General features: G+C 46.8%; 1 protein-coding gene across 3 annotated transcripts in view; it reads left to right on the forward strand.

Moving 5' to 3' along the window:
- The window catches only part of wdr7 (WD repeat domain 7), a 323,738-nt gene that overhangs the window by 190,653 nt on the left and 106,023 nt on the right, over positions 1-27,062 (forward strand). For all 3 annotated transcript variants that reach the window (XM_031802280.1, XM_031802281.1, XM_031802282.1), the window contains one exon: positions 3,522-3,746. In XM_031802280.1, the coding sequence (XP_031658140.1) occupies positions 3,522-3,746 (225 nt within the window). The remainder of the gene's footprint in view (positions 1-3,521; positions 3,747-27,062) is intronic.

The following is a 27,062-nucleotide window of genomic DNA, read 5'->3' on the forward strand; positions in this document are numbered from 1 at the left end:
ACATAGCCTCATAATGTAACTATAACCTCTCACATAGCCTCATAATGTAACTATAACCTCTCACATAGCCTCATAATGTAACTATAACCCCTCACATAGCCTCATAATGTTACTATAACCCCTCACATAGCCTCATAATGTTAACTATAACCCCTCACATAGCCTCATAATGTAACTATAGGTCTAGCTATTGCACTTTCTCCCCGGTCCCTAAATGTATTTGCTGTGCGAAAGAAGCAGAGATGAAAGATAATATTTTACCGACGTCGACCTTTATAGAAGCATTCATTCTATGGATTGATGACATTCGGAGTGAGCAAAATGTTTTAATATTCTAGAGCCACAAGTAATGACCGAAGACGAGCTCGTATGTATTGTATTATAAACAAGTTGACTAACTAATAGCCTACTGAATGTCCCAAATGTTCATAGGCCTGTCTAAAAAATTAATAAAGTTGCTCCACCGTCTGACTGTACACCGCAATTTCTATATTAGCGGGTTACGGTCAAATGCGGGCCACAGATTTTCACTTTATCACATATTGTCGGCTGGTTGCGGATGGGTTATTAGCAATTGCTGGCAGGTGCGGATGGCCAAACAGCAGGTCTGATGTTGGGGCGGGGTTGTATGAGTAAAGCAGGAGGGGGGCTCATGGGTTACAAGCCCCAAAAGGACAATAGCCCAGCGCTCCCCTCACTTCCGAAACGAGGCCCGTCTTCGCCCCTCATATTTAGTAGAGCACCCGGGTCATTAGAGGGGGCCATGCAGGCAGGCTGCATGTGATCAGTGTCCTCTAGACACACACACAGACGTCGACCCGTAGACCCCGTTCTTTGAACATGACTCTGACCTGGCCGTGGGGGGGGTGGGAGGGGCGGCCCGGAGGAACAAATGGGTCCTGGTAAGGAGAATAGACCTGTGACAGCCCTATTCAGCTCTAACTACCCTCCATTCAGTTGTGTGTTACTAGCAGCTATCTACCCTCCATTCAGCTGTGTTAGTAACAGCTAGCTACCCTCCATTCAGCTGTGTGTTAGTAACAGCTAGCTACCCTCCATTCAGCTGTATTACTAGCAGCTATCTACCCTCCATTCAGCTGTGTTAGTAACAGCTAGCTACCCTCCATTCAGCTGTGTGTTAGTAACAGCTAGCTACCCTCCATTCAGCTGTGTTACTAGCAGCTATCTACCCTCCATTCAGCTGTGTGTTAGTAACAGCTAGCTACCCTCCATTCAACCGTGTTAGTAACAGCTAGCTACCCCCCATTCAGCCGTGTTAGTAACAGCTAGCTACCCTCCATTCAGCTGTGTTAGTAACAGCTAGCTACCCTCCATTCAGCCGTGTTAGTAACAGCTAGCTACCCTCCATTCAGCTGTTAGTAACAGCTAACTACCCTCCATTCAGCTGTGTTAGTAACAGCTAGCTACTCTCCATTCAGATGTGTTAGTAACAGCTAGCTACCCTCCATTCAGCTATGTGTTACTAGCAGCTAACTACCCTCCATTCAGCTGTGTTAGTAACAGCTAGCTACTCTCCATTCAGCTCTGTGTTAGTAACAGCTAGCTACCCTCCATTCAGCTGTGTTAGTAACAGCTAACTACCCTCCATTTAGCCGTGTTAGTAACAGCTAACTACCCTCCATTTAGCCGTGTTAGTAACAGCTAGCTACCCTCCATTCAGCCGTGTTAGTAACAGCTAACTACCCTCCATTCAGCTGTGTTAGTAACAGCTAACTACCCTCCATTCAGCTGTGTTAGTAACAGCTAACTACCCTCCATTCAGCTGTGTTAGTAACAGCTAACTACCCTCCATTCAGCTGTGTTAGTAACAGCTAACTACCCTCCATTCAGCTGTGTTAGTAACAGCTAACTACCCTCCATTCAGCTGTGTTAGTAACAGTTAGCTACCCTCCATTCAGCTGTGTTAGTAACAGTTAGCTACCCTCCATTCAGCTGTGTGTTAGTAACAGCTAGCTAACAACCCTCCATTCAGCAGTGTTAGTAACAGCTAGCTAGCTACTCTCCATTCAGCTGTGTGTTAGTAATGGTAGCATTGGGATTGCTCTAACCATACCCCCCTCTCTTCTCTGAAGTTTGACTTAACACCATAGAGACACTCTCCCTCTGTCTCGCTATCCCTCCCCATCTCTCGCTATCCCTCCCCATCTCTCCCTCTGTCTCTCTAGCCCTCCCCATCTCTCCCTCTGTCTCTCTATCCCTCCCTCTGTCCCTCCTCATCCCTCCCTCTGTCTCTCTAGCCCTCCCCATCCCTCCCTCTGTCTCTCTATCCCTCCTCATCCCTCCCTCTGTCTCTCTAGCCCTCCTCATCCCTCCCTCTGTCTCTCTAGCCCTCCCCATCCCTCCCTCTGTCTCTCTATCCCTCCCCATCCCTCCCTCTGTCTCTCTATCCCTCCCCATCCCTCCCTCTGTCTCTCTATCCCTCCTCATCCCTCCCTCTGTCTCTCTATCCCTCCCTCTGTCTCTCTCTCCCTCCTCATCCCTCCCTCTATCTCTCTATCCCTCCCTCTGTCTCTCTCTCCCTCCTCATCCCTCCCTCTGTCTCTCTATCCCTCCTCATCCCTCCCTCTGTCTCTCTATCCCTCCCTCTGTCTCTCTCTCCCTCCTCATCCCTCCCTCTGTCTCTCTATCCCTCCCCATCCCTCCCTCTGTCTCTCTATCCCTCCTCATCCCTCCCTCTGTCTCTCTATCCCTCCTCATCCCTCCCTCTGTCTCTCTAGCCCTCCCCATCCCTCCCTCTGTCTCTCTATCCCTCCGCATCCCTCCCTCTGTCTCTCTATCCCTCCGCATCCCTCCCTCTGTCTCTCTATCCCTCCGCATCCCTCCCTGCCTTCTTCCCAATCAATTTAAGGGCTTTATTGGCATAGGAAACACATTATTATTTGACCCTGCTGGTCATCTATGAACATTTGAACATCTTGGCCATGTTCTGTTATAATCTCCACCCGGCACAGCCAGAAGAGGACTGGCCACCCCTCATAACCTTGTTCCTCTCTAGGTTTCTTCCTAGGTTTTGGCCTTTCTAGGGAGTTTTTCCAAGCCACCGTGCTTCTACACCTGCATTGCTTGCTGTTTGGGGTTTTAGGCTGGGTTTCTGTACAGCACTTTGATATATCAGCTGATGTACGAAGGGCTTTATCAATACATTTGATTGATTGATGTTAACATTGCCAAAGAAAGTGAAATAGATAATAAACAATACAAAATGAACACTAAACATTTCAGATGTCATATTATGTCTATATACAGTGTTGTAACGATATGCAAATAGTTCAAGTACAAAAGAGAAAATAAATATGTGTTGTATTTACAATGGTGTTCGTTCTTCACTGGTTGACCTTGTGTGCAACAGGTCACAAATGTTGCCGCTGTGATGTCACACTGTGGTATTTCACCCAATAGAAGGAGTTTATCATTTATCATTTTAACTGGTTTATCACCAGTTGTTAGTATTGTCACCTGATGCACTTAAACAACCCTCTCACTGTGATCTTCTTCTCCAGGCTGTCTGTCCAACCTGCCTCCCAACACCAAGAAGATCTGCAACTCGTATGAAGAGCGTCGTAAGCAGGCCACCGCCATCGTCCTGCTGGGGGTCATCGGGGCGGAGTTCGGGGCGGAGCTGGAACCCCCTAAGCTGCCGTCTCGTGCCAGGACCAGTGGACAGGCTCCAGAAGGTTTTGGACTGACTACTGGAGGGTCCAACTACTCTCTGGCCAGACACACCTGTGAGTTGACACGTCATCATGCCCTCTTTCTCTCTCTGTGCTCGGCACACGCAAGTCTGTCTCCATATCCGCCCTTCTCTCTTTCTCTCTCTGTGCTCGGCACACGCAAGTCTGTCTCCATATCCGCCCTTCTCTCTTTCTCTCTCTCTTTCTCTCGTCTGCGAGTGGCTGCTTTCTCTCTACATGTTGTTCTGACAATATGAGTGGTTATATATATCAGAGTCGAGTACTTGGTGACGTTGTGAAGTCTGAGAGCTTTCAAGAGTTTTAGCCTCGATAGGAATGAATAAGTGACTTCTACCATTTATTATTGTGGATTCTCCAGCTGATGAAGTCACACTGTTAGGAAACTAAAATAATACACAATCCCACACTGATACTCACTCACTCAGTCACTCTGACTGTGTTGGAGTGAAGAGAAGGGAAGGCCACGTGAATAATCTACCAGGTAGCTAGCTCTCCCTATGGTGTGGCTCTGTATGTCTCCCTCTCGTTGCCTGGGGTCTTCTTTATTCATATTGGTGAAAGTTTAAATCTCTCTCACCTGCCTGCGTGCGTTAGTTAGTTCAGCGCTCATAAAGAACAGTTGAACCGCGTTGCATCTGTGTTCACAGAGAGAGAGGGGGGGGGGGGGTGATGCAATCAATGTGGAGTTCCCCATTCAGAGCAGAGCCCAGGCTGTCACCCTGCAGACAGAGAGAGCAGACCTACTGAATTAAATTAATGAATACTTGATTTGTCTGGCTGCTCCTGACTTTGTGAGTCAACAGTGCCTAGGTTAGAAACACCCACAAAGGGAGAGGCAGGGAGCATCCTGGTCTCAAGGCTGCTTACATTCCTCCTAGCTGTCTGGAAAGAGAGGAAGGTGTGAGAGAGAGAGAGGAAGATTAGAAAGAGGAAGGTGTGTGAGAGCGAGAGAGGAAGATGAGGAAGGTGTGTGAGAGAGAGAGAGAGGGAGGTGTGAGAGAGAGGGAGGTGTGAGGGAGAGAGAGGAAGGTGTGAGAGAGAGGAAGGTGTGAGAGAGAGAGGAAGGTGTGAGAGAGAGGAAGGTGTGAGAGAGAGAGGAAGGTGTGAGAGAGAGAGGAAGGTGTGAGAGAGAGAGGAAGGTGTGAGAGAGAGAGGAAGGTGTGAGAGAGAGAGGAAGGTGTGAGAGAGAGAGGAAGGTGTGAGAGAGAGAGGAAGGTGTGAGAGAGAGAGAGGAAGGTGTGAGAGAGAGAAAGGTGTGTGTGAGAGAGAGAGAGAGAGAGGAAGGTGTGTGTGTGAGAGAGAGAGAGAGGAAGGTGTGAGAGAGAGAGAGAGGAAGGTGTGAGAGCGAGAGAGGAAGGTGTGAGAGCGAGAGAGGAAGGTGTGAGAGCGAGAGAGGAAGGTGTGAGAGCGAGAGAGGAAGGTGTGAGAGCGAGAGAGGAAGGTGTGAGAGGGACCTTGAAGGGCCTCCATTTATACGGGGACTTACTTGACTGGCTTCTCCAGGACCTTGTTACTGTTATGATCTTCTCTCCAGACTTACTTGACTGGCTTCTCTAGGACCTTGTTACTGTTATGATCTTCTCTCCAGACTTACTTGACTGGCTTCTCTAGGACCTTGTTACTGTTATGATCTTCTCTCCAGACTTACTTGACTGGCTTCTCTAGGACCTTGTTACTGTTATGATCTTCTCTCCAGACTTACTTGACTGGCTTCTCCAGGACCTTGTTACTGTTTATGAGCCAGCCTTGCCTAGTGGTAGATGATGAACTGTTTATGATCTTCTCTCCAGACTTGCCTAGTGGTAGATGATGATCTAGTGCCTATGGAACTGCCCCTACTGACTTTCAGGCTATGCAACAACAACAACTTGCCATCCCAACCCTCCCACTTACCACTGACTTTTCTGGTAAATACTCTGTGAAGGGGTAAATGATACATGATACGAGTGTGACGTGTTGTCGTCCCTCACCTAGTTATCTTAAGGTTAAATGTGTCTAGTTGTAATTGTCTCTGGATAAGAGGCGTCTGCTAAATGACTAACATGTCAATGACTGTAAAGATGTAGAGACTGATATGTTACTGGGGGGGGGGGGGGGGGGGGGGTGAAGCTGATCCTCACCTCTCACATACATCACACTGGTACAGCACAGCCATTAAAACCCACACGTATGTTTCTAGTTATTAACATGAGCCTTTAAAGACGTTGATATTTTTACTGCCTGTTTATTGTTTGTTGAAAATAGATTTTAGGGAACGACGCTCTGTGTCTCGATCAGAATAAAACACTGAGGAGAGGGGAGACGTGTGAAAGCGGCACGTTAAAAACCACGTTGAAAAATTCAGTTGATGCTCTTACCTCATAATCATCTTGGACCTGTAAAAGTTTGTCGTAAAGTAGAATATATTTCTGAAGAGACACGCACAGCCAGATCGCTCAAGATTTACATCAAATTGTATTGGACATCTATCCATGCCCTGAGGACATCGGGAAATGGCTTCAAAACCTGCCACTAGGGGCAACCGCGTACACTATTACCATCAAGTAGGCTTGGGTTTTTCTAGGGTGTTACGGACAGACGTAACCCCATGACTCCGGGTCAGAGACTCTGGTACCGAAGGTCTCGTTTTAAATCCCAGTGGTAGAAAATGGGCACGAGAGGATGTACATTTTAACTTAACCATTCGGCATGAATACCTAAACGTAATGTTTTAACCCTATCCAAAACCTTAATAACCTTTCTAACGTTAAAATGTAGAATAACAAAATGTTGAAATTTGACTTTTGAATAAAAGTGCGAAGTAAAAATGTGTAACATGGCAGTGGGACTGTGAGACCTTGTTGTACCACATCCCTCCATACAGACAGATAGAGACCTGTAGTCCCACATCCCTCCATACAGACAGATAGAGACCTGTAGTCCCACATCCCTCCATACAGACAGATAGAGACCTGTAGTCCCACATCCCTCCATACAGACAGATCGAGACCTGTAGTACCACATCCCTTCATACAGACAGATAGAGACCTGTTGTACCACATCCCTCCATACAGACAGATAGAGACCTGTTGTACCACATCCCTCCATACAGACAGAGACCTGTAGTCCCACATCCCTCCATACAGACAGATAGAGACCTGTAGTCCCACATCCCTCCATACAGACAGATAGAGACCTGTTGTACCACATCCCTCCATACAGACAGATAGAGACCTGTAGTCCCACATCCCTCCATACAGACAGATAGAGACCTGTTGTACCACATCCCTCCATACAGACAGATAGAGACCTGTTGTACCACATCCCTCCATACAGACAGATAGAGACCTGTAGTACCACATCCCTCCATACAGACAGATAGAGACATGTAGTCCCACATCCCTCCATACAGACAAATAGAGACATGTAGTCCCACATCCCTCCATACAGACAGATGGAGACCTGTAGTCCCACATCCCTCCATACAGACAAATAGAGACATGTAGTCCCACATCCCTCCATACAGACAGAGACCTGTAGTCCCAGCCACCCCAACGGTCCTTGGTCTCCAACCCAATAATCAAAAATAAGTCCTCCAGTCTCCGTGGCGATGGCGTGCTGGGAGGGGTCTGCCGTAGATTATTAATGTGATTGGCTCTGTGTGTTCTCATCTAGGCTCAGACCTACACTCCTCTATTGGGGTTGTATCCCGAATCGCACCCTATCCCCTATGTAGTGCACTACTTTGGACCAGTTGCACATAGGGTAGTGCACTATATAAGGGAATAGGGTTCCATTCAAGAGTGGAAGATCTGTACTGCTCCCCAGCCAATATCCCGTCTAACAGCAGGGCGATATATATATTTCTGATCCCCCGGGGGCAGAGCCTTTATCAAGTGTGTAAGTTAATATCTTTCTACATTATTGGAACTATGTGACCAGCATCTAAGCAAAACACCATGGTGCAAGGAGGGGGTTGTGATGACGCTGGTTCCTTCTATACAGACTGAGTGTACTAAACATTAAGAACACCTTCCTAATATTGAGTTGCGCGCCCACCCACTAACCCCAAAAGGTGTGGAAAGTGTTCCACAGGGATGCTGGCCCATGTTGACTCCAATGCTTCCCACAGTTGTGTCAAGTTGACTGGATGTCCTTTGGGGTGGTGGACCATTCTTGATACACACGGGGAAACTGTTGACCGTGGAAAAACCCATCAGAGTTGCATTTCTTGACACAAACTGGTGTGTCTGGCACATACTACCATACCCCGTTCAAAGGCACTTAAATATTTTGTCTTGACCATTCAACCTCTGAATGGCTCACAAACACAATCCATGGTTCAAGGCTGAAAAAATCCTTGTTTTTACCTGTCTCCTCCCCTTCATCTACACTGATTTGAAGTGGATCTAACAAATCATTCACCTGGTCAGTCTGTGTCATTTTTAGAGAATGTTTCGTCCATTCAGAGTGTTTTTATAGAGTATATATCTGTGTGGATGGTTGTTGCGTACGCCTCTTGGAAGAGGGAACTCAACTCCCCGTGGAATGAAAGAGGTAGGTGATTGTCATCCTTACCCGCACCTACATAGGCAGAGAATATTTACCGTTTACCGGGAATAGTGGGGAAAAGGGACTGGAAAGAAAGTGAAAGTTAAAGATCCCCCTCTCCTACCTTACCCCCTACCTTACCTGCCTACCTTACCTGCCTACCTTACCTGCCTACCTTACCTGCCTACCTTACCTGCTACCTTACCTGCCTACCTTACCTGCTACCTTACCTGCCTACCTTACCTCCTACCTTACATCCTGTCTTACCTGCCTGCCTACCTTACCTCCTACCTTACCTCCTGTCTTACCTCCTGTCTTACCTGCCTGCCTACCTTACCTCCTGCCTTACCTCCTGCCTTACCTGCCTGCCTACCTTACCTCCTACCTTACCTCCTGTCTTACCTCCTGTCTTACCTGCCTACCTTACCTGCCTACCTTACCTCCTGTCTTACCTCCTGTCTTACCTCCTACCTTACCTGCCTACCTTACCTCCTGTCTTACCTCCTACCTTACCGCCTACCAAACACATACCTCTACAGGAGAGGCTACCAAACACTAGTTACTATGGTATACACATACCTCTACATGAGAGGCTACCAAACACTAGTTACTATGGTATACACATACCTCTACATGAGAGGCTACCAAACACTAGGTACTATGGTATACACATACCTCTACAGGAGAGGCTACCAAACACTAGTTACTATGGTATACACATACCTCTACATGAGAGGCTACCAAACACTAGTTACTATGGTATACACATACCTCTACATGAGAGGCTACAAAAACACTAGTTACTATGGTATACACATTCCTCTACATGAGAGGCTACAAAAACACTTTCAACAAATTTACCAGAAAATACAAAGAAGCTCTCCCTCCTTCTGCAACTTGAAAAGCCTGTGTTCCTTTGTTAGGAGTCGGTAATTGCAGACAGCTGTATCCCCTGACGAGAGGGCGGGGTCAGAGCGCCAATTAGTGATGGGCCGACCAATCAGCTGTTTTGGAATCCAGGAAGCCATTTCCTGAAATACGAACCCCAACACAGAAACTGGGGAATGTAACAATGGTTGTATGAACACTACGTTGCATCACCTTGTTGATTTCTCTGATTCTTTACTTGGTGCCAGAGGAATTAGCCTTTGCACCTTTAATCTGTAATAGTTATGACGGTTCAACGATTATGTCAGTAGATGGTATTTACAAAAAAAAGCAGGGCTGCTGTTTGGGCTGAAAAACAAATTACAGATTTAGGTTTTTATGACTGACCCCATTTAGTTGGACTGATCGATTGTTTGGTCGGCTTTCTTTGGTTGAGCAGTCATTTGTTTTCCCATGAGACACCTGTCTGATTGTCTCTGGTCTTGGGGATGGCGCAGTACATCACACAAAAGACATGTGATAATGAAATTGTTCGTGATGAACACAGTGGTTTTGGAAAGTATTCAGACCCCTTTCCTTTTTCCAGGTTTTGGTACGTTTAAATCTAAAAAATGTATTAAATCAAATAAAAACCCTCAGCAATCTAAACACATTACTCCGTGATAACAAATAGCAAAGGTTACTAGAAATGTTTTTAAAAAACACAGAAATACTAGCCATCGCATACGAGACATTCATTCATTGAAATATAATGAAGCGTTTTAGTTTAAAAAAAATAAAAAAAATAAAAAAGGGAGCTTTGAATAATTAGCTTAAACATATTAAATATATCGTAATTCACGAATGCAATACAAAACTGTTCCTGTTCTGCTGTTATAAAAGGCTAGATAGATAGATTGATTGGCTGGCTGGCTGGCCGTTATCTACTTCAATCAGTCCTGCTCTGCTCACCAGTTAAAATAAGGCACAGGAACTTATGGAGAAGGACAGCTTGTGAATTGTCTCTGGTAACAATGAGTCTCTGCAATAGATCTATGGAACATACACACACACACACACACACACACACACACACTGGTCTGTGATGATGAGGAACTGCCAGGGATGAATTGCCTTAGACAAGCCTGAGCCAGAGGGCAAGAATTATCCATCAGGCTAACAAGGACGTCCTGGGTTGGAGGGAGGACCTCCTGTCTCTCTCTCTCTCTCTCTCTCCTCTCTCTCTCCTCTGTCTGTCTCTGTCTCTGTCTCTCTGTCTCTCTGTCTCTGTCTCTCTCTCTCTCTCTCTCTCTCTCTCTCTCTCTCTCTCTCTCTCTCTCTGTCTCTCTCTCTCTCTCTCTCTCTCTCTCTCTCTCTCTGTCTCTCTGTCTCTGTCTCTGTCTCTGTCTCTGTCTCTGTCTCTCTGTCTCTCTGTCTCTGTCTCTGTCTCTGTCTCTCTCTGTCTCTCTCTCTCTCTCTGTCTCTCTCTCTCTCTCTGTCTCTCTCTCTCTCTCTGTCTCTCTCTCTCTCTCTGTCTCTCTCTCTCTCTCTCTCTCTCTCTCTCTCTGTCTCTCTGTCTCTCTGTCTCTCTGTCTCTGTCTCTCTGTGTGAGTGACACAGTGGCCAGGTGCCTCTTGTCCAGTTCACCCACCTGCCCACCGTCCACTAGCAGAGGGAGCACAACACACACAGGCCCTTCAAAGCAACCCTCCAACCATACAGATGATAAATGAAAGAGATCTGTAATTCTCTCTCACGTAGTGAAGTTAGACTGTGTAACCTGGCCTTCTTATACCAGTACTACTACTGTAAGCTGTTGCATATGCTAACCCCTCTTCTCCTCAACAAGTGGTAAAACTGTCAGTCTAACAAAAATCACAGGATAGACTTCACTCTTTAATTGCAGATTAGTCTTGTTGCGTGTGTGTGCTGCTCAGTGTTGTTGGCTGCAGTAGGCTGCTCAGTGCTGTTGGGGCTGCAGTAGGCTGCTCAGAGCTGTTGGGGCTGCAGTAGGCTGCTCAGTGCTGTTGGGGCTGCAGTAGGCTGCTCAGAGCTGTTGGCTGCAGTAGGCTGCTCAGAGCTGTTGGGGCTGCAGGAGGCTGCTCCGAGCTGTTGGCTGCAGTAGGCTGCTCAGAGCTGTTGGGGCTGCAGTAGGCTGCTCAGTGCTGTTGGGGCTGCAGTAGGCTGCTCAGAGCTGTTGGCTGCAGTAGGCTGCTCAGAGCTGTTGGGGCTGCAGGAGGCTGCTCCGAGCTGTTGGCTGCAGTAGGCTGCTCCGAGCTGTTGGGGCTGCAGTAGGCTGCTCAGAGCTGTTGGGGCTGCAGTAGGCTAGTCAGAGCTGTTGGGACTACAGTAGGCTAGTCAGAGCTGTTGGGACTACAGTAGGCTAGTCAGAGCTGTTGGGACTACAGTAGGCTAGTCAGAGCTGTTGGGACTACAGTAGGCTAGTCAGCGGGGACCTCCAAAAATGTGTTGCAGCAATAAACTGACGCTGTTCTGTCAAATGATTAGTGTAAGGAACCCTGGTGTGTGTGTGTGTGTGTGTGTGTGTGTGTGTGTGTGTAAGGCAGGGCTCAGAGATTGGCATTGTCAGGTTCAGTGTGATTTGTAAGATATATTATCTTTGTGTGTGTGCTAATGTGCATGCTTACGTGCCTGTGTGTTTGTGCCAAGGTTTCCATTAGGAAAATGTGGCGCCGCCAGACGTTTCACCGGCAACATTCTAATTTACCGGACCCATATGCATTTGGGATGCGTGACCTGATTAGGGCAAAACGGGACCGTTATCAAAAGGGCACCGCACATGCGAACGGTTTCATGTGACAGAGATTAAAATATCAGTTTGAAAGTAGACGCTGAACTATCCCAGTATAAAAGCAGAAGGATGTCATGGGCTGGACAGAACACCCTCCCAGTATAAAAGCAGAAGGACGTCATGGGCTGGACAGAACACCCTCCCAGTATAAAAGCAGAAGGACGTCATGGGCTGGACAGAACACCCTCCCAGTATAAAAGCAGAAGGACGTCATGGGCTGGACAGAACACCCTCCCAGTATAAAAGCAGAAGGACGTCATGGGCTGGACAGAACACCCTCCCAGTATAAAAGCAGAAGGACGTCATGGGCTGGACAGAACACCCTCCCAGTATAAAAGCAGAAGGATGTCATGGATGTCATGGACCCTTCTCTGTGGGAGATGGTTGGACCCTTCTCTGTGGGAGATGGTTGGACCCTTCTCTGTGGGAGATGGTTGGACCCTTCTCTGTGGGAGATGGTTGGACCCTTCTCTGTGGGAGATGGTTTGCCACTGGCAGTTTGCGCAAAGTGTTGAACTCTTTTTAGAGGTTAAGAGCCAGTCACCGAAAAGTTCGCTGGTTCGAATCCCTGAGCCGACTTGATGAAAAATATCTTGATGTGCCCCTTGACCAAGGAACATAACCCTAATTGCGCCTGTAAGTCGCTCTGGCTGAAATGTAAATGTCATTATGGTGCCTTTGAGGCCATTTCAATTTTCTTCTTCTACTATTTATTTGAGTTGGTGAACAAACAGAAAGGGTGCATACTGCCACCTGGAGGCTGTTGTTTGAACAGGTATAAAGCCAAGGAGGGCGATTTACTGCCACCTGGAGGCTGTTGTTTGAACAGGTATAAAGCCAAGGATTGCGATTTACTGCCACCTGCAGTTATAGAATGTTTGCTCATGAGTATAATTCATTGGCTGATCAATCCTGATGACCTGGATGGAATTATGTGATCCTTCCTTAACCTTTAGGAAGCCCCACCCAATTGACAACTTCAAAATGGTGAAAGTCCTCAATGGTGCTGGCCATGGTAAAACAAGCTTTTGGACACTAGAACCCTCAACTTTGTATCTGTGCCGTTAGGGCGTCTGTAACAGCATGGGCAGTGCCAGCGAGGCTATCTCCATTTTAAAGTAGTACACTTCATTTGATGTTTGAAAAAAGTGCAAAGCTAATATTCGTGGCTAAAGTTTTGAACCAAATCTTGTGTGTCATTCATTTATTGTGGCCACTAGATCTAGGGCTCCCGAGTGGCACAGCGGTCTAAGGCACTGCATCTCAATGCTAGAGGCGTACAGACAAGACACCCTGGTTCGAATCCAGTCTATATCACAACCGGCCGTGATTGGGAGTCCCATAGGGTGGTGCAAAAATTTCCCAGCGTCGTCTGGGTTTGGCCGGGGTAGGCCGTCATTATAAATAAGAATTTGTTCTTAACTGACTTGCCTAGTTTAAATAAAGGTTCAATAAAAAAAAAAGACAATTCTCCGATCATTGTCTGATCACTCCCAACCCATAGGAATCTCCTCCCCAGTTGACTACTTTAAAATGGTCGAAGCCTCCTCGTATAGCAATGTTCATGCAAAAACAGGTTATTTCCATGTAATGATCTCTATACATCCCCATGGAACAGGGAAGTGCATCACTGCCTTATCCGGTGACATCACAGCGTTGTCAGATTGTTGACCCAGCGCCATCATCCCCGCCGGCGACAAAGTAGTTGCTAGCGAGATGGACATGTGGCTTGTTTGCATCGTCTACCTTCATTAAAGCCACTGCAAAAACGTTGGTTTTCAATCACGGCGAGATGTCTGTCTCCAGGCTTGGTCCGCATACCCAAACTCGTGATTTGTTGGGAGAATTGTCTGTCTGAAGAAGGCCCACCCCGGGAATGTTGTTGTTGTTGTAATGTCCAAGAGAATCTGACAGCCTATGCAAACATAATGCTGTTGCTTAAAGTCTGGGATTTCAGAGACTGCTATCTGTCACTAGCTAACCGGAGACTGCTATCTGTCACTAGCTAACCGGAGACTGCTATCTGTCACTAGCTAACCGGAGACTGCTATCTGTCACTAGCTAACCGGAGACTGATATCTGTCACTAGCTAACCGGAGACTGCGATCTGTCACTAGCTAACCGGAGACTGCTATCTATCACTAGCTAACAGGAGACTACTCTCTATCACTAGCTAACATGAGACTACTATCTATCACTAGCTAACAAGAGACTTATATCTACAGTATCACTAGCTAACAGGAGACTGCTATCTACATTATCACTAGCTAACAGGAGATTGCTATCACTAGCTAACATGAGACTACTATCTATCACTAGCTACAGTATTTAAAAAATAAAATAAAAAATTTAACCTTTATTTAACCAGGTAGGCTAGTTGAGAACAAGTTCTCATTTGCAACTGCGACCTGGCCAAGATAAAGCATAGCAGTGTGAGCATACAAAGAGTTACACATGGAGTAAACAATTAACAAGTCAATAACACAGTAGAAAACAAAGGGGGGGTCTATATACAATGTGTGCAAAAGGCATGAGGAGGTAGGCAAATAATTACAATTTTGCAGATTAACACTGGAGTGATAAATGATCAGATGGTCATGTACAGGTAGAGATATTGGTGTGCAGAAGAGCAGAAAAGTAAATAAATAAAAACAGTATGGGGATGAGGTAGGTGAAAAGGGTGGGCTATTTAACAATAGACTATGTACAGCTGCAGCGGTCGGTTAGCTGCTCAGATAGCTGATGTTTGAAGTTGGTGAGGGAGATCAAAGTCTCCAACTTCAGCGATTTTTGCAATTCGTTCCAGTCACAGGCAGCAGAGTACTGGAACGAAAGGCGGCCAAATGAGGTGTTGGCTTTAGGGATGATCAGTGAGATACACCTGCTGGAGCGCGTGCTACGGATGGGTGTTGCCAACGTGACCAGTGAGCTGAGATAAGGCGGAGCTTTACCTAGCATAGACTTGTAGATGACCTGGAGCCAGTGGGTCTGGCGACGAATATGTAGCGAGGGCCAGCCGACTAGAGCATACAAGTCGCAGTGGTGGGTGGTATAAGGTGCTTTAGTGACAAAACGGATGGCACTGTGATAGACTGCATCCAGTTTGCTGAGTAGAGTGTTGGAAGCCATTTTGTAGATGACATCGCCGAAGTCGAGGATCGGTAGGATAGTCAGTTTTACTAGGGTAAGCTTGGCGGCGTGAGTGAAGGAGGCTTTGTTGCGGAATAGAAAGCCGACTCTTGATTTGATTTTCGATTGGAGATGTTTGATATGAGTCTGGAAGGAGAGTTTGCAGTCTAGCCAGACACCTAGGTACTTATAGACGTCCACATATTCTAGGTCGGAACCATCCAGGGTGGTGATGCTAGTCGGGCATGCAGGTGCAGGCAGCGACCGGTTGAAAAGCATGCATTTGGTTTTACTAGCGTTTAAGAGCAGTTGGAGGCCACGGAAGGAGTGTTGTATGGCATTGAAGCTTGTTTGGAGGTTAGATAGCACAGTGTCCAAAGACGGGCCGAAAGTATATAGAATGGTGTCGTCTGCGTAGAGGTGGATCAGGGAATCGCCCGCAGCAAGAGCAACATCATTGATATACACAGAGAAAAGAGTCGGCCCGAGAATTGAACCCTGTGGCACCCCCATAGAGACTGCCAGAGGACCGGACAGCATGCCCTCCGATTTGATACACTGAACTCTGTCTGCAAAGTAATTGGTGAACCAGGCAAGGCAGTCATCCGAAAAACCGAGGCTACTGAGTCTGCCGATAAGAATATGGTGATTGACAGAGTCGAAAGCCTTGGCAAGGTCGATGAAGACGGCTGCACAGTACTGTCTTTTATCGATGGCGGTTATGATATCGTTTAGTACCTTGAGTGTGGCTGAGGTGCACCCATGACCGGCTCGGAAACCAGATTGCACAGCGGAGAAGGTACAGTGGGATTCGAGATGGTCAGTGACCTGTTTGTTGACTTGGCTTTCGAAGACCTTAGATAGGCAGGGCAGGATGGATATAGGTCTGTAACAGTTTGGGTCCAGGGTGTCTCCCCCTTTGAAGAGGGGGATGACTGCGGCAGCTTTCCAATCCTTGGGGATCTCAGACGAGATGAAAGAGAGGTTGAACAGGCTGGTAATAGGGGTTGCGACAATGGTGGCAGATAGTTTCAGAAATAGAGGGTCCAGATTGTCAAGCCCAGCTGATTTGTACGGGTCCAGGTTTTGCAGCTCTTTCAGAACATCTGCTATCTGGATTTGGGTAAAGGAGAACCTGGAGAGGCTTGGGCGAGGAGCTGCGGGGGGGGCGGAGCTGTTGGCCGAGGTTGAAGTAGCCAGGCGGAAGGCATGGCCAGCCGTTGAGAAATGCTTATTGAAGTTTTCGATAATCATGGATTTATCAGTGGTGACCGTGTTACCTAGCCTCAGTGCAGTGGGCAGCTGGGAGGAGGTGCTCTTGTTCTCCATGGACTTCACAGTGTCCCAGAACTTTTTGGAGTTGGAGCTACAGGATGCAAACTTCTGCCTGAAGAAGCTGGCCTTAGCTTTCCTGACTGACTGCGTGTATTGGTTCCGGACTTCCCTGAACAGTTGCATATCACGGGGACTATTCGATGCTATTGCAGTCCGCCACAGGATGTTTTTGTGCTGGTCGAGGGCAGTCAGGTCTGGGGTGAACCAAGGGCTGTATCTGTTCTTAGTTCTGCATTTTTTGAACGGAGCATGCTTATCTAAAATGGTGAGGAAGTTACTTTTAAAGAATGACCAGGCATCCTCAACTGACGGGATGAGGTCAATGTCCTTCCAGGATACCCGGGCCAGGTCGATTAGAAAGGCCTGCTCACAGAAGTGTTTTAGGGAGCGTTTGACAGTGATGAGGGGTGGTCGTTTGACTGCGGCTCCGTAGCGGATACAGGCAATGAGGCAGTGATCGCTGAGATCCTGGTTGAAGACAGCGGAGGTGTATTTGGAGGGCCAGTTGGTCAGGATGACGTCTATGAGGGTGCCCTTGTTTACAGAGTTAGGGTTGTACCTGGTGGGTTCCTTGATGATTTGTGTGAGATTGAGGGCGTCTAGCTCACTATCACTAGCTAACAGGAGACTGCTATCTATCACTAGCTAAAAGGAGACTGCTATCTTATCACTAGCTAACAGGAGACTACTATATATCACTAGCTAACATGAGACTACTCTCTATCACTAGATAACAGGAGACTACTCTATCACTAGCTAACATGAGACTACTATCTATCACTAGCTAACAAGAGACTTATATCTACAGTATCACTAGCTAACAGCAGACTGCTATCTACAGTATCACTAGCTAACAGGAGACTGCTATCACTAGCTAACAGGAAACTACTATCTACAGTATCACTAGCTAACAGCAGACTGCTATCTATCACTAGCTAACAGCAGACTCCGTCTCTCTCATCTCTGTCTCTGTCTGCCAGACGGTTGGTTGAGGATTGCAACCTTTTGGCTAAGTGTATTTATGTTATGTAATCACAACTCTGCTCCATAGGACCAGTTGTAGAGAGAGGAGGGCAAGCTAGAGGTCAGACATGGAGTACATTCTGTGTCTACTCCGACTAATGCTGTAAAATGTACTTAACATATTATAATATATACCTTTTAACAAGATGTAGGCCTTAAGGGATGATATTGTATTTGAATTAAACCTTCTGTATTTAGTTTCCTGTGTTTCTACCATAATGCCATTCATCACTTTGTGTGTTCAGACTGTAGAATGACATCTAGAATGTAGGGCTGGGACTTCTTTTAGGAAAACAGCTGCAATGTTGTAAACAGACAGACATTATGTCGTGATCCAGAGTCACATGTATTTATTTTCCAACTTATAAACACCATATTTTACATACAGCAGTTTATTTTTTTTAAAGGAACAACGAGTTTGGTCTGCTTCGTGTTCTATGTTCAACATGCAGAAAATATTGCGATACTCGTCAATAAGAATATCGATGCTTCCGACTCTATTGAATGTGTATGAAAAGTATCCTTGGATACCAGAGGAGGGCTCTATTGTTTATAGCTGTGGTTCAGGTACTGCTGTCTGTCTCCTGATGTTTTGTCAGTCCTGTCTGTTGAAGGCTGTCCGTCTCTCTGACTCAAGCTCTTTTCTTCTCTACTCTACTCTATATCTGTATGTTCGAGGGTCAGGTGTCTCTCTTCTCTCTCTCCCTTCTCTCTCCCTTCTCTCTCGCTCTTCTCTCTCCTCTCTCTCTCTCTCTCTCTCTCTCTCTCTCTTCTCTCTCTTCTCTCTCTTCTCTCTCTTCTCGTCTCTCGTCTCTCGTCTCTCGTCTCTCGTCTCTCGTCTCTCGTCTCTCGTCTCTCGTCTCTCGTCTCTCGTCTCTCGTCTCTCGTCTCTCGTCTCTCTCCTCTCTCTCTCTTCTCTCTCTTCTCTCTCCTCTCTCTTCTCTTCTCTTCTCTCTCTTTTCTCTCTCTCCTCTCTCTTCTCTCTCTCTCTTCTCTCTGTCTTCTCTCCTCTCTCCTCTCTCTCTCTTCTCTCTCTCTCTCTCTCTCTTCTCTCTCTCTCTCTCTCTCTCTTCTCTCTCTTCTCTCTCCTCTCTCTTCTCTCTCTCTCTCTCTCCTCTCTCTTCTCTCTCTCCTCTCTCTTCTCTTCTCTCTCTCTTTTCTCTCTCTCCTCTCTCTCTCTCTCTCCTCTTCTCTTCTCTCTCTTTCTCTCTCTCTTCTCTCCTCTTCTCTCTCTCTTTTCTCTCTCTCTCCTCTCTCTCTCTCTCCTCTCTCTTCTCTCTCTCTCTCCTCTCTCTTCTCTCTCTCTCTCTCTCTCTTCTCTCTCTCCTCTCTCTCTCTCCTCTCTCTTCTCTCTCTCTCTCTCTTCTCTCTCTTCTCTCTCTCTTTCTCTCTTTTCTCTCTCTTCTCTCTCTCCTCTCTCTTTTCTCTCTCTCTCCTCTCTGTTTTCTCTCTTTTCTCTCTCTTTCTCTCTCTTCCCTCTCTCTCCTCTCTCTTCTCTCTCTCTCTTCTCTCTTCCTTCTCTCTCTTTCTCTCTTTCCTCTCTCTTCTCTCTTTCCTCTCTCTCCTCTATTCTCTCTCCTCTCTCTTTTCTCTCTCCTCTCTCTTTTCTCTCTCCTCTCTCTTTTCTCTCTCTCTCTCCTCTCTCTTCTCTCTCTCTCCTCTCTCTCTCTTCCCCCATGTGGCCTGAGATGCCCTGCCAGACCCTTTCAATTAGTGCATTACCCGGGGCAATCCCTCTGCACACACCGCGCACACAGACACACACACATACAAACCACATTTCAATGTCTGCGGGAAATCTGAGCTCTCGTAGTTTTGATGTAAACATTTCCAGAAAATGCTCCACCATCAGTTGAGGTGGATCATGTCTGTAAAACATATTCTGAAATTGTTGACTTCAAAATTATGTGATTTTATTTGGCCCGTCTGAGCAAATTGTATTTAATTTTAATTTTAAATGTTTTATTGTTGCACATTAAAAGAGTAAAAACACCAGGAAGTCATCTCCAAGTGATTTTAATCAAATATTAGATCTGTTTGAGCATCTTGTTGGTCAATTTGCAGTCTAGAAATTATTTGTTATTATATTCCAGCCCCCTAATCATCAAGAAAGAATCAGCGAGCGGCTGAATCTAGTTGATGATCCCTGGTCTAATGCTGAATACAACAGGTGTAGTAGACCTTACAGTGAAATGCTGAATACAACAGGTGTAGTAGACCTTACAGTGAAATGCTGAATACAACAGGTGTAGTAGACCTTACAGTAAAATGCTGAATACAACAGGTGTAGTAGGCCTTACAGTGAAATGCTGAATACAACAGGTGTGGTAGACCTTATAGTGAAATGCTGAATACAACAGGTGCGGTAGACCTTACAGTGAAATGCTGAATACAACAGGTGTAGTAGACCTTACAGTGAAATGCTGAATACAACAGGTGTAGTAGACCTGACAGTGAAATGCTGAATACAACAGGTGTAGTAGACCTTACAGTGAAATGCTGAATACAACAGGTGTAGTAGACCTGACAGTGAAATGCTGAATACAACAGGTGTAGTAGACCTTACAGTGAAATGCTGAATACAACAGGTGTAGTAGACCTTACAGTGAAATGCTGAATACAACAGGTGTAGTAGACCTTACAGTGAAATGTTGAATACAACAGGTGTAGTAGACCTGACAAGCCCTTAACCAACAATGCAGTTCAAGAAAGAGTTAAGAAAATATTTCCGAAATTAACTAACTTAAAAATATTTGAATAATAATAAAAAGTAACACAATAAAATAACAATAATGAGTCAATGTGGAGGCTATATACAGGGTGTTATGGTACAGAGTCAATGTGGAGGCTATATACAGGGTGTTACGGTACAGAGTCAATGTGGAGGCTATATACAGGGTGTTACGGTACAGAGTCAATGTGGAGGCTATATACAGGGTGTTATGGTACAGAGTCAATGTGGAGGCTATATACAGGGTGTTATGGTACAGAGTCAATGTGGAGGCTATATACAGGGGGGTACCGGTACAGAGTCAATGTGGAGGCTATATACAGGGTGTTATGGTATATACAGAGTGTTACGGTACAGAGTCAATGTGGAGGCTATATACAGGGTGTTATGGTACAGAGTCAATGTGGAGGCTATATACAGGGGGTACCGGTACAGAGTCAATGTGGAGGCTATATACAGGGTGTTACGGTACAGAGTCAATGTGGAGACTATATGCAGGGTGTTATGGTACAGAGTCAATGTGGAGGCTATATACAGGGGGTACCGGTACAGAGTCAATGTGGAGACTATATACAGGGTATTACGGTACAGAGTCAATGTGGAGGCTATATACAGGGTGTTACGGTACAGAGTCAATGTGGAGGCTATATACAGGGTGTTACGGTACAGAGTCAATGTGGAGGCTATATACAGGGTGTTACGGTACAGAGTCAATGTGGAGGCTATATACAGGGTGTTACGGTACAGAGTCAATGTGGAGGCTATATACAGGGTGTTATGGTACAGAGTCAATGTGGAGGCTATATACAGGGTGTTATGGTACAGAGTCAATGTGGAGGCTATATACAGGGTGTTATGGTACAGAGTCAATGTGGAGGCTATATACAGGGTGTTACGGTACAGAGTCAATGTGGAGGCTATATACAGGGTGTTATGGTACAGAGTCAATGTGGAGGCTATATACAGGGTGTTATGGTACAGAATCAATGTGGAGGCTATATACAGGGTGTTATGGTACAGAGTCAATGTGGAGACTATATACAGGGTGTTATGGTACAGAGTCAATGTGGAGACTATATACAGGGTGTTATGGTACAGAGTCAATGTGGAGGCTATATGCAGGGTGTTATGGTACAGAGTCAATGTGGAGGCTATATGCAGGGTGTTACGGTACAGAGTCAATGTGGAGGCTATATACAGGGTGTTACGGTACAGAGTCAATGTGGAGGCTATATGCAGGGTGTTATGGTACAGAGTCAATGTGGAGGCTATATGCAGGGTGTTATGGTACAGAGTCAATGTGGAGGCTATATGCAGGGTGTTACGGTACAGAGTCAATGTGGAGGCTATATACAGGGTGTTACGGTACAGAGTCAATGTGGAGGCTATATGCAGGGTGTTATGGTACAGAGTCAATGTGGAGGCTATATGCAGGGTGTTATGGTACAGAGTCAATGTGGAGGCTATATGCAGGGTGTTATGGTACAGAGTCAATGTGGAGGCTATATGCAGGGTGTTATGGTACAGAGTCAATGTGGAGGCTATATACAGGGTGTTATGGTACAGAGTCAATGTGGAGGCTATATACAGGGTGTTATGGTACAGAGTCAATGTGGAGGCTATATACAGGGTGTTATGGTACAGAGTCAATGTGGAGGCTATATACAGGGTGTTATGGTACAGAGTCAATGTGGAGGCTATATACAGGGTGTTATGGTACAGAGTCAATGTGGAGGCTATATACAGGGTGTTATGGTACAGAGTCAATGTGGAGGCTATATACAGGGTGTTATGGTACAGAGTCAATGTGGAGGCTATATGCAGGGTGTTATGGTACAGAGTCAATGTGGAGGCTATATACAGGGTGTTATGGTACAGAGTCAATGTGGAGGCTATATGCAGGGTGTTATGGTACAGAGTCAATGTGGAGGCTATATGCAGGGTGTTATGGTACAGAGTCATTGTGGAGGCTATATACAGGGTATTACGGTACAGAGTCAATGTGGAGGCTATATACAGGGTATTACGGTACAGAGTCAATGTGGAGGCTATATACAGGGTGTTACGGTACAGAGTCAATGTGGAGGCTATATACAGGGTGTTACGGTACAGAGTCAATGTGGAGGCTATATACAGGGTGTTACGGTACAGAGTCAATGTGGAGGCTATATACAGGGTGTTATGGTACAGAGTCAATGTGGAGGCTATATACAGGGTGTTATGGTACAGAGTCAATGTGGAGGCTATATACAGGGTGTTATGGTACAGAGTCAATGTGGAGGCTATATACAGGGGGTACCGGTACAGAGTCAATGTGGAGGCTATATACAGGGGGTACCGGTACAGAGTCAATGTGGAGGCTATATACAGGGTGTTATGGTACAGAGTCAATGTGGAGGCTATATACAGGGTGTTATGGTACAGAGTCAATGTGGAGGCTATATACAGGGTGTTATGGTACAGAGTCAATGTGGAGGCTATATACAGGGTGTTACGGTACAGAGTCAATGTGGAGGCTATATACAGGGTGTTATGGTACAGAGTCAATGTGGAGGCTATATACAGGGTGTTATGGTACAGAGTCAATGTGGAGGCTATATACAGGGTGTTATGGTACAGAGTCAATGTGGAGGCTATATACAGGGTGTTATGGTACAGAGTCAATGTGGAGGCTATATACAGGGTGTTATGGTACAGAGTCAATGTGGAGGCTATATACAGGGTGTTATGGTACAGAGTCAATGTGGAGGCTATATACAGGGTGTTATGGTACAGAGTCAATGTGGAGGCTATATACAGGGTGTTATGGTACAGAGTCAATGTGGAGACTATATACAGGGTGTTATGGTACAGAGTCAATGTGGAGGCTATATACAGGGTGTTATGGTACAGAGTCAATGTGGAGGCTATATACAGGGTGTTATGGTACAGAGTCAATGTGGAGGCTATATACAGGGTGTTATGGTACAGAGTCAATGTGGAGGCTATATACAGGGTGTTATGGTACAGAGTCAATGTGGAGGCTATATACAGGGTGTTATGGTACAGAGTCAATGTGGAGGCTATATACAGGGTGTTATGGTACAGAGTCAATGTGGAGGCTATATACAGGGGGGTACCGGTACAGAGTCAATGTGGAGGCTATATACAGGGGGGTACCGGTACAGAGTCAATGTGGAGGCTATATACAGGGTGTTATGGTACAGAGTCAATGTGGAGGCTATATACAGGGTGTTATGGTACAGAGTCAATGTGGAGGCTATATACAGGGTGTTATGGTACAGAGTCAATGTGGAGGCTATATACAGGGTGTTACGGTACAGAGTCAATGTGGAGGCTATATACAGGGTGTTATGGTACAGAGTCAATGTGGAGGCTATATACAGGGTGTTATGGTACAGAGTCAATGTGGAGGCTATATACAGGGTGTTATGGTACAGAGTCAATGTGGAGGCTATATACAGGGTGTTATGGTACAGAGTCAATGTGGAGGCTATATACAGGGTGTTATGGTACAGAGTCAATGTGGAGGCTATATACAGGGTGTTATGGTACAGAGTCAATGTGGAGGCTATATACAGGGTGTTATGGTACAGAGTCAATGTGGAGGCTATATACAGGGTGTTATGGTACAGAGTCAATGTGGAGACTATATACAGGGTGTTATGGTACAGAGTCAATGTGGAGGCTATATACAGGGTGTTATGGTACAGAGTCAATGTGGAGGCTATATACAGGGTGTTATGGTACAGAGTCAATGTGGAGGCTATATACAGGGTGTTATGGTACAGAGTCAATGTGGAGGCTATATACAGGGTGTTATGGTACAGAGTCAATGTGGAGGCTATATACAGGGTGTTATGGTACAGAGTCAATGTGGAGGCTATATACAGGGTGTTATGGTATATACAGGGGGTACCGGTACAGAGTCAATGTGGAGGCTATATACAGGGGGTACCGGTACAGAGTCAATGTGGAGGCTATATACAGGGTGTTATGGTACAGAGTCAATGTGGAGGCTATATACAGGGTGTTATGGTACAGAGTCAATGTGGAGGCTATATACAGGGTGTTATGGTACAGAGTCAATGTGGAGGCTATATACAGGGTGTTATGGTACAGAGTCAATGTGGAGGCTATATACAGGGTGTTATGGTACAGAGTCAATGTGGAGACTATATACAGGGTGTTATGGTACAGAGTCAATGTGGAGGCTATATACAGGGTGTTATGGTATATACAGGGGTACCGGTACAGAGTCAATGTGGAGGCTATATACAGGGGATACCGGTACAGAGTCAATGTGGAGGCTATATACAGGGGGTACCGGTACAGAGTCAGTGTGGAGGCTATATACAGGGGGTACCGGTACAGAGTCAATGTGGAGGCTATATACAGGGGGTACCGGTACAAAACAAATGGGGGGGGGGGGGTGTCAATGTAAATAGTCTGGGTGGCCATTTTGATTCATTGTTAAGCAGTCTTATAGCTTGGCGGCAGAAGTTGTTCAGGAGCCTTTTGGAACTCTATTTGGCGCTCCGGTACCGCTTGCCGTGCAGAATGCTGTCTCATCGTTGTCGGTGATCAGGCCTAGAGCTTCCAGTAAACTGAGGAGCCTCCAGGCAGCCCTCCAGTAAACAGAGGAGCCTCCAGGCAGCCCTCCAGTAAACAGAGGAGCCTCCAGGCAGCCCTCCAGTAAACAGAGGAGCCTCCAGGCAGCCCTCCAGTAAACAGAGGAGCCTCCAGGCAGCCCTCCAGTAAACAGAGGAGCCTCCAGGCAGCCCTCCAGTAAACAGAGGAGCCTCCAGGCAGCCCTCCAGTAAACAGAGGAGCCTCCAGGCAGCCCTCCAGTAAACAGAGGAGCCTCCAGGCAGCCCTCCAGTAAACAGAGGAGCCTCCAGGCAGCCCTCCAGTAAACAGAGGAGCCTCCAGGCAGCCCTCCAGTAAACAGAGGAGCCTCCAGGTGTACGGCGTGGTTGTTTGAGGGGCCTCCCAGTAGACAGGATGGTGTGTGTGGTGTTAGAGAAAAGTGTTTGGGCTCCCTGGTCTCTTAGTGATGATGTAAGTGCTGCTAGTGTGTGACTACATCCATCCCAGTCCGTCTTTGTAGTGTGTCAGGCAGTGTGTGTGTGTGAGAGAGAGAGAGAGAGAGAGAGAGAGAGAGCATTGTAGCGTGTGTGTGCCAGCGAGCCTGTGGAACTTCCATCCTATGCCCTGCGGCCCCAGTCCCCCTGCCCTGGAGAGGAGGGGGGGGATCAGACAGTGGGCTGGGCTGCGTGGGCCAGGGACCCTTCACCATCCGTTTCAACCAGGCTCCTCTAAGGTGAATAGCCAGGGGCTGCGTCAGGGGATTGGACCTCCCTCCTGCAGTGCAGCCTCGGGCCCCGAGCAAGGCGGGGTGAGGTGGGCCCCTCAAAGCTCATCTCGGCCTCTGCGCTCAGCCCCTATCTATGCCTGGCTTGGTCTTTGTGCTGCCTGATGGGGTTTAAAAGGTGCTGGACACACACACACACACACACACACACACACACACATACACACACACACTGGGCAGTGGCTCCAACACCTTCCATTATTCATGGTGGAGGAGAGGGAAGAGGTCAGGAGCTGAAAGCTGCCGGAGGGGGAGAGAGAGAGGGAGAGAGAGAGGGAGAGAGAGTGGGAGAGAGAGAGAGAGGCCCCTGGCTGACCTGATTGAGGTCTATATGACTCTGCTGATTAGCATGTCCCTGGGCCCTCCCGCCTGACCCATCCTTGGAGGGTTCTGGTTGTTGGCCTTGGACGGTACCTCAGCAATGCCCTCCCCCCTCCACTAGTGTGGCTCCTGGACCTCCTCCCTGCCCCCTTGGCAGCAATAATTGATCCCCCAGTGTAGAGCACCTTCTCAATTATGGGTGATGACAGAGGCTGATAAGGCCCAAGGATAAGATTACTGTTTCAGCCAGGGTCCAGATTACTGTTTCAGCCAGGGTCCAGATTACTGTTTCAGCCAGGGTCCAGATTACTGTTTCAGCCAGGGTCCAGATTACTGTTTCAGCCAGGGTCCAGATTACTGTTTCAGCCAGGGTCCAGATTACTGTTTCAGCCAGGGTCCAGATTACTGTTTCAGCCAGGGTCCAGATTACTGTTTTCAGCCAGGGTCCAGATGACTGTTTTCAGCCAGGGTCCAGATGACTGTTTTCAGCCAGGGTCCAGATGACTGTTTTCAGCCAGGGTCCAGAATTACTGTTTTCAAGCCAGGGTCCAGATTACTGTTTTCAGCCAGGGTCCAGATTACTGTTTTCAGCCAGGGTCCAGATTACTGTTTCAGCCAGGGTCCAGATTACTGTTTCAGCCAGGGTCCAGATTACTGTTTCAGCCAGGGTCCAGATTACTGTTTCAGCCAGGGTCCAGATTACTGTTTCAGCCAGGGTCCAGATTACTGTTTCAGCCAGGGTCCAGATTACTGTTTCAGCCAGGGTCCAGATTACTGTTTCAGCCAGGGTCCAGATTACTGTTTCAGCCAGGGTCCAGATTACTGTTTCAGCCAGGGTCCAGATTACTGTTTCAGCCAGGGTCCAGATTACTGTTTCAGCCAGGGTCCAGATTACTGTTTCAGCCAGGGTCCAGATTACTGTTTCAGCCAGGGTCCAGATTACTGTTTCAGCCAGGGTCCAGATTACTGTTTCAGCCAGGGTCCAGATTACTGTTTCAGCCAGGGTCCAGATTACTGTTTCAGCCAGGGTCCAGATTACTGTTTCAGCCAGGGTCCAGATTACTGTTTCAGCCAGGGTCCAGATTACTGTTTCAGCCAGGGTCCAGATTACTGTTACAACCAGGGTCCAGTCAACATTTCCATAGGTTTATCTTTATCATTTATCATTGGGGCGGCAGGGTAGCCTAGTGGTTAGAGCATTGGACTAGTAACCGGAAGGTTGCAAGT

This window comes from Oncorhynchus kisutch, linkage group LG23 (genome assembly GCF_002021735.2).
Source record: "Oncorhynchus kisutch isolate 150728-3 linkage group LG23, Okis_V2, whole genome shotgun sequence".
Taxonomy (NCBI): domain Eukaryota; kingdom Metazoa; phylum Chordata; class Actinopteri; order Salmoniformes; family Salmonidae; genus Oncorhynchus; species Oncorhynchus kisutch.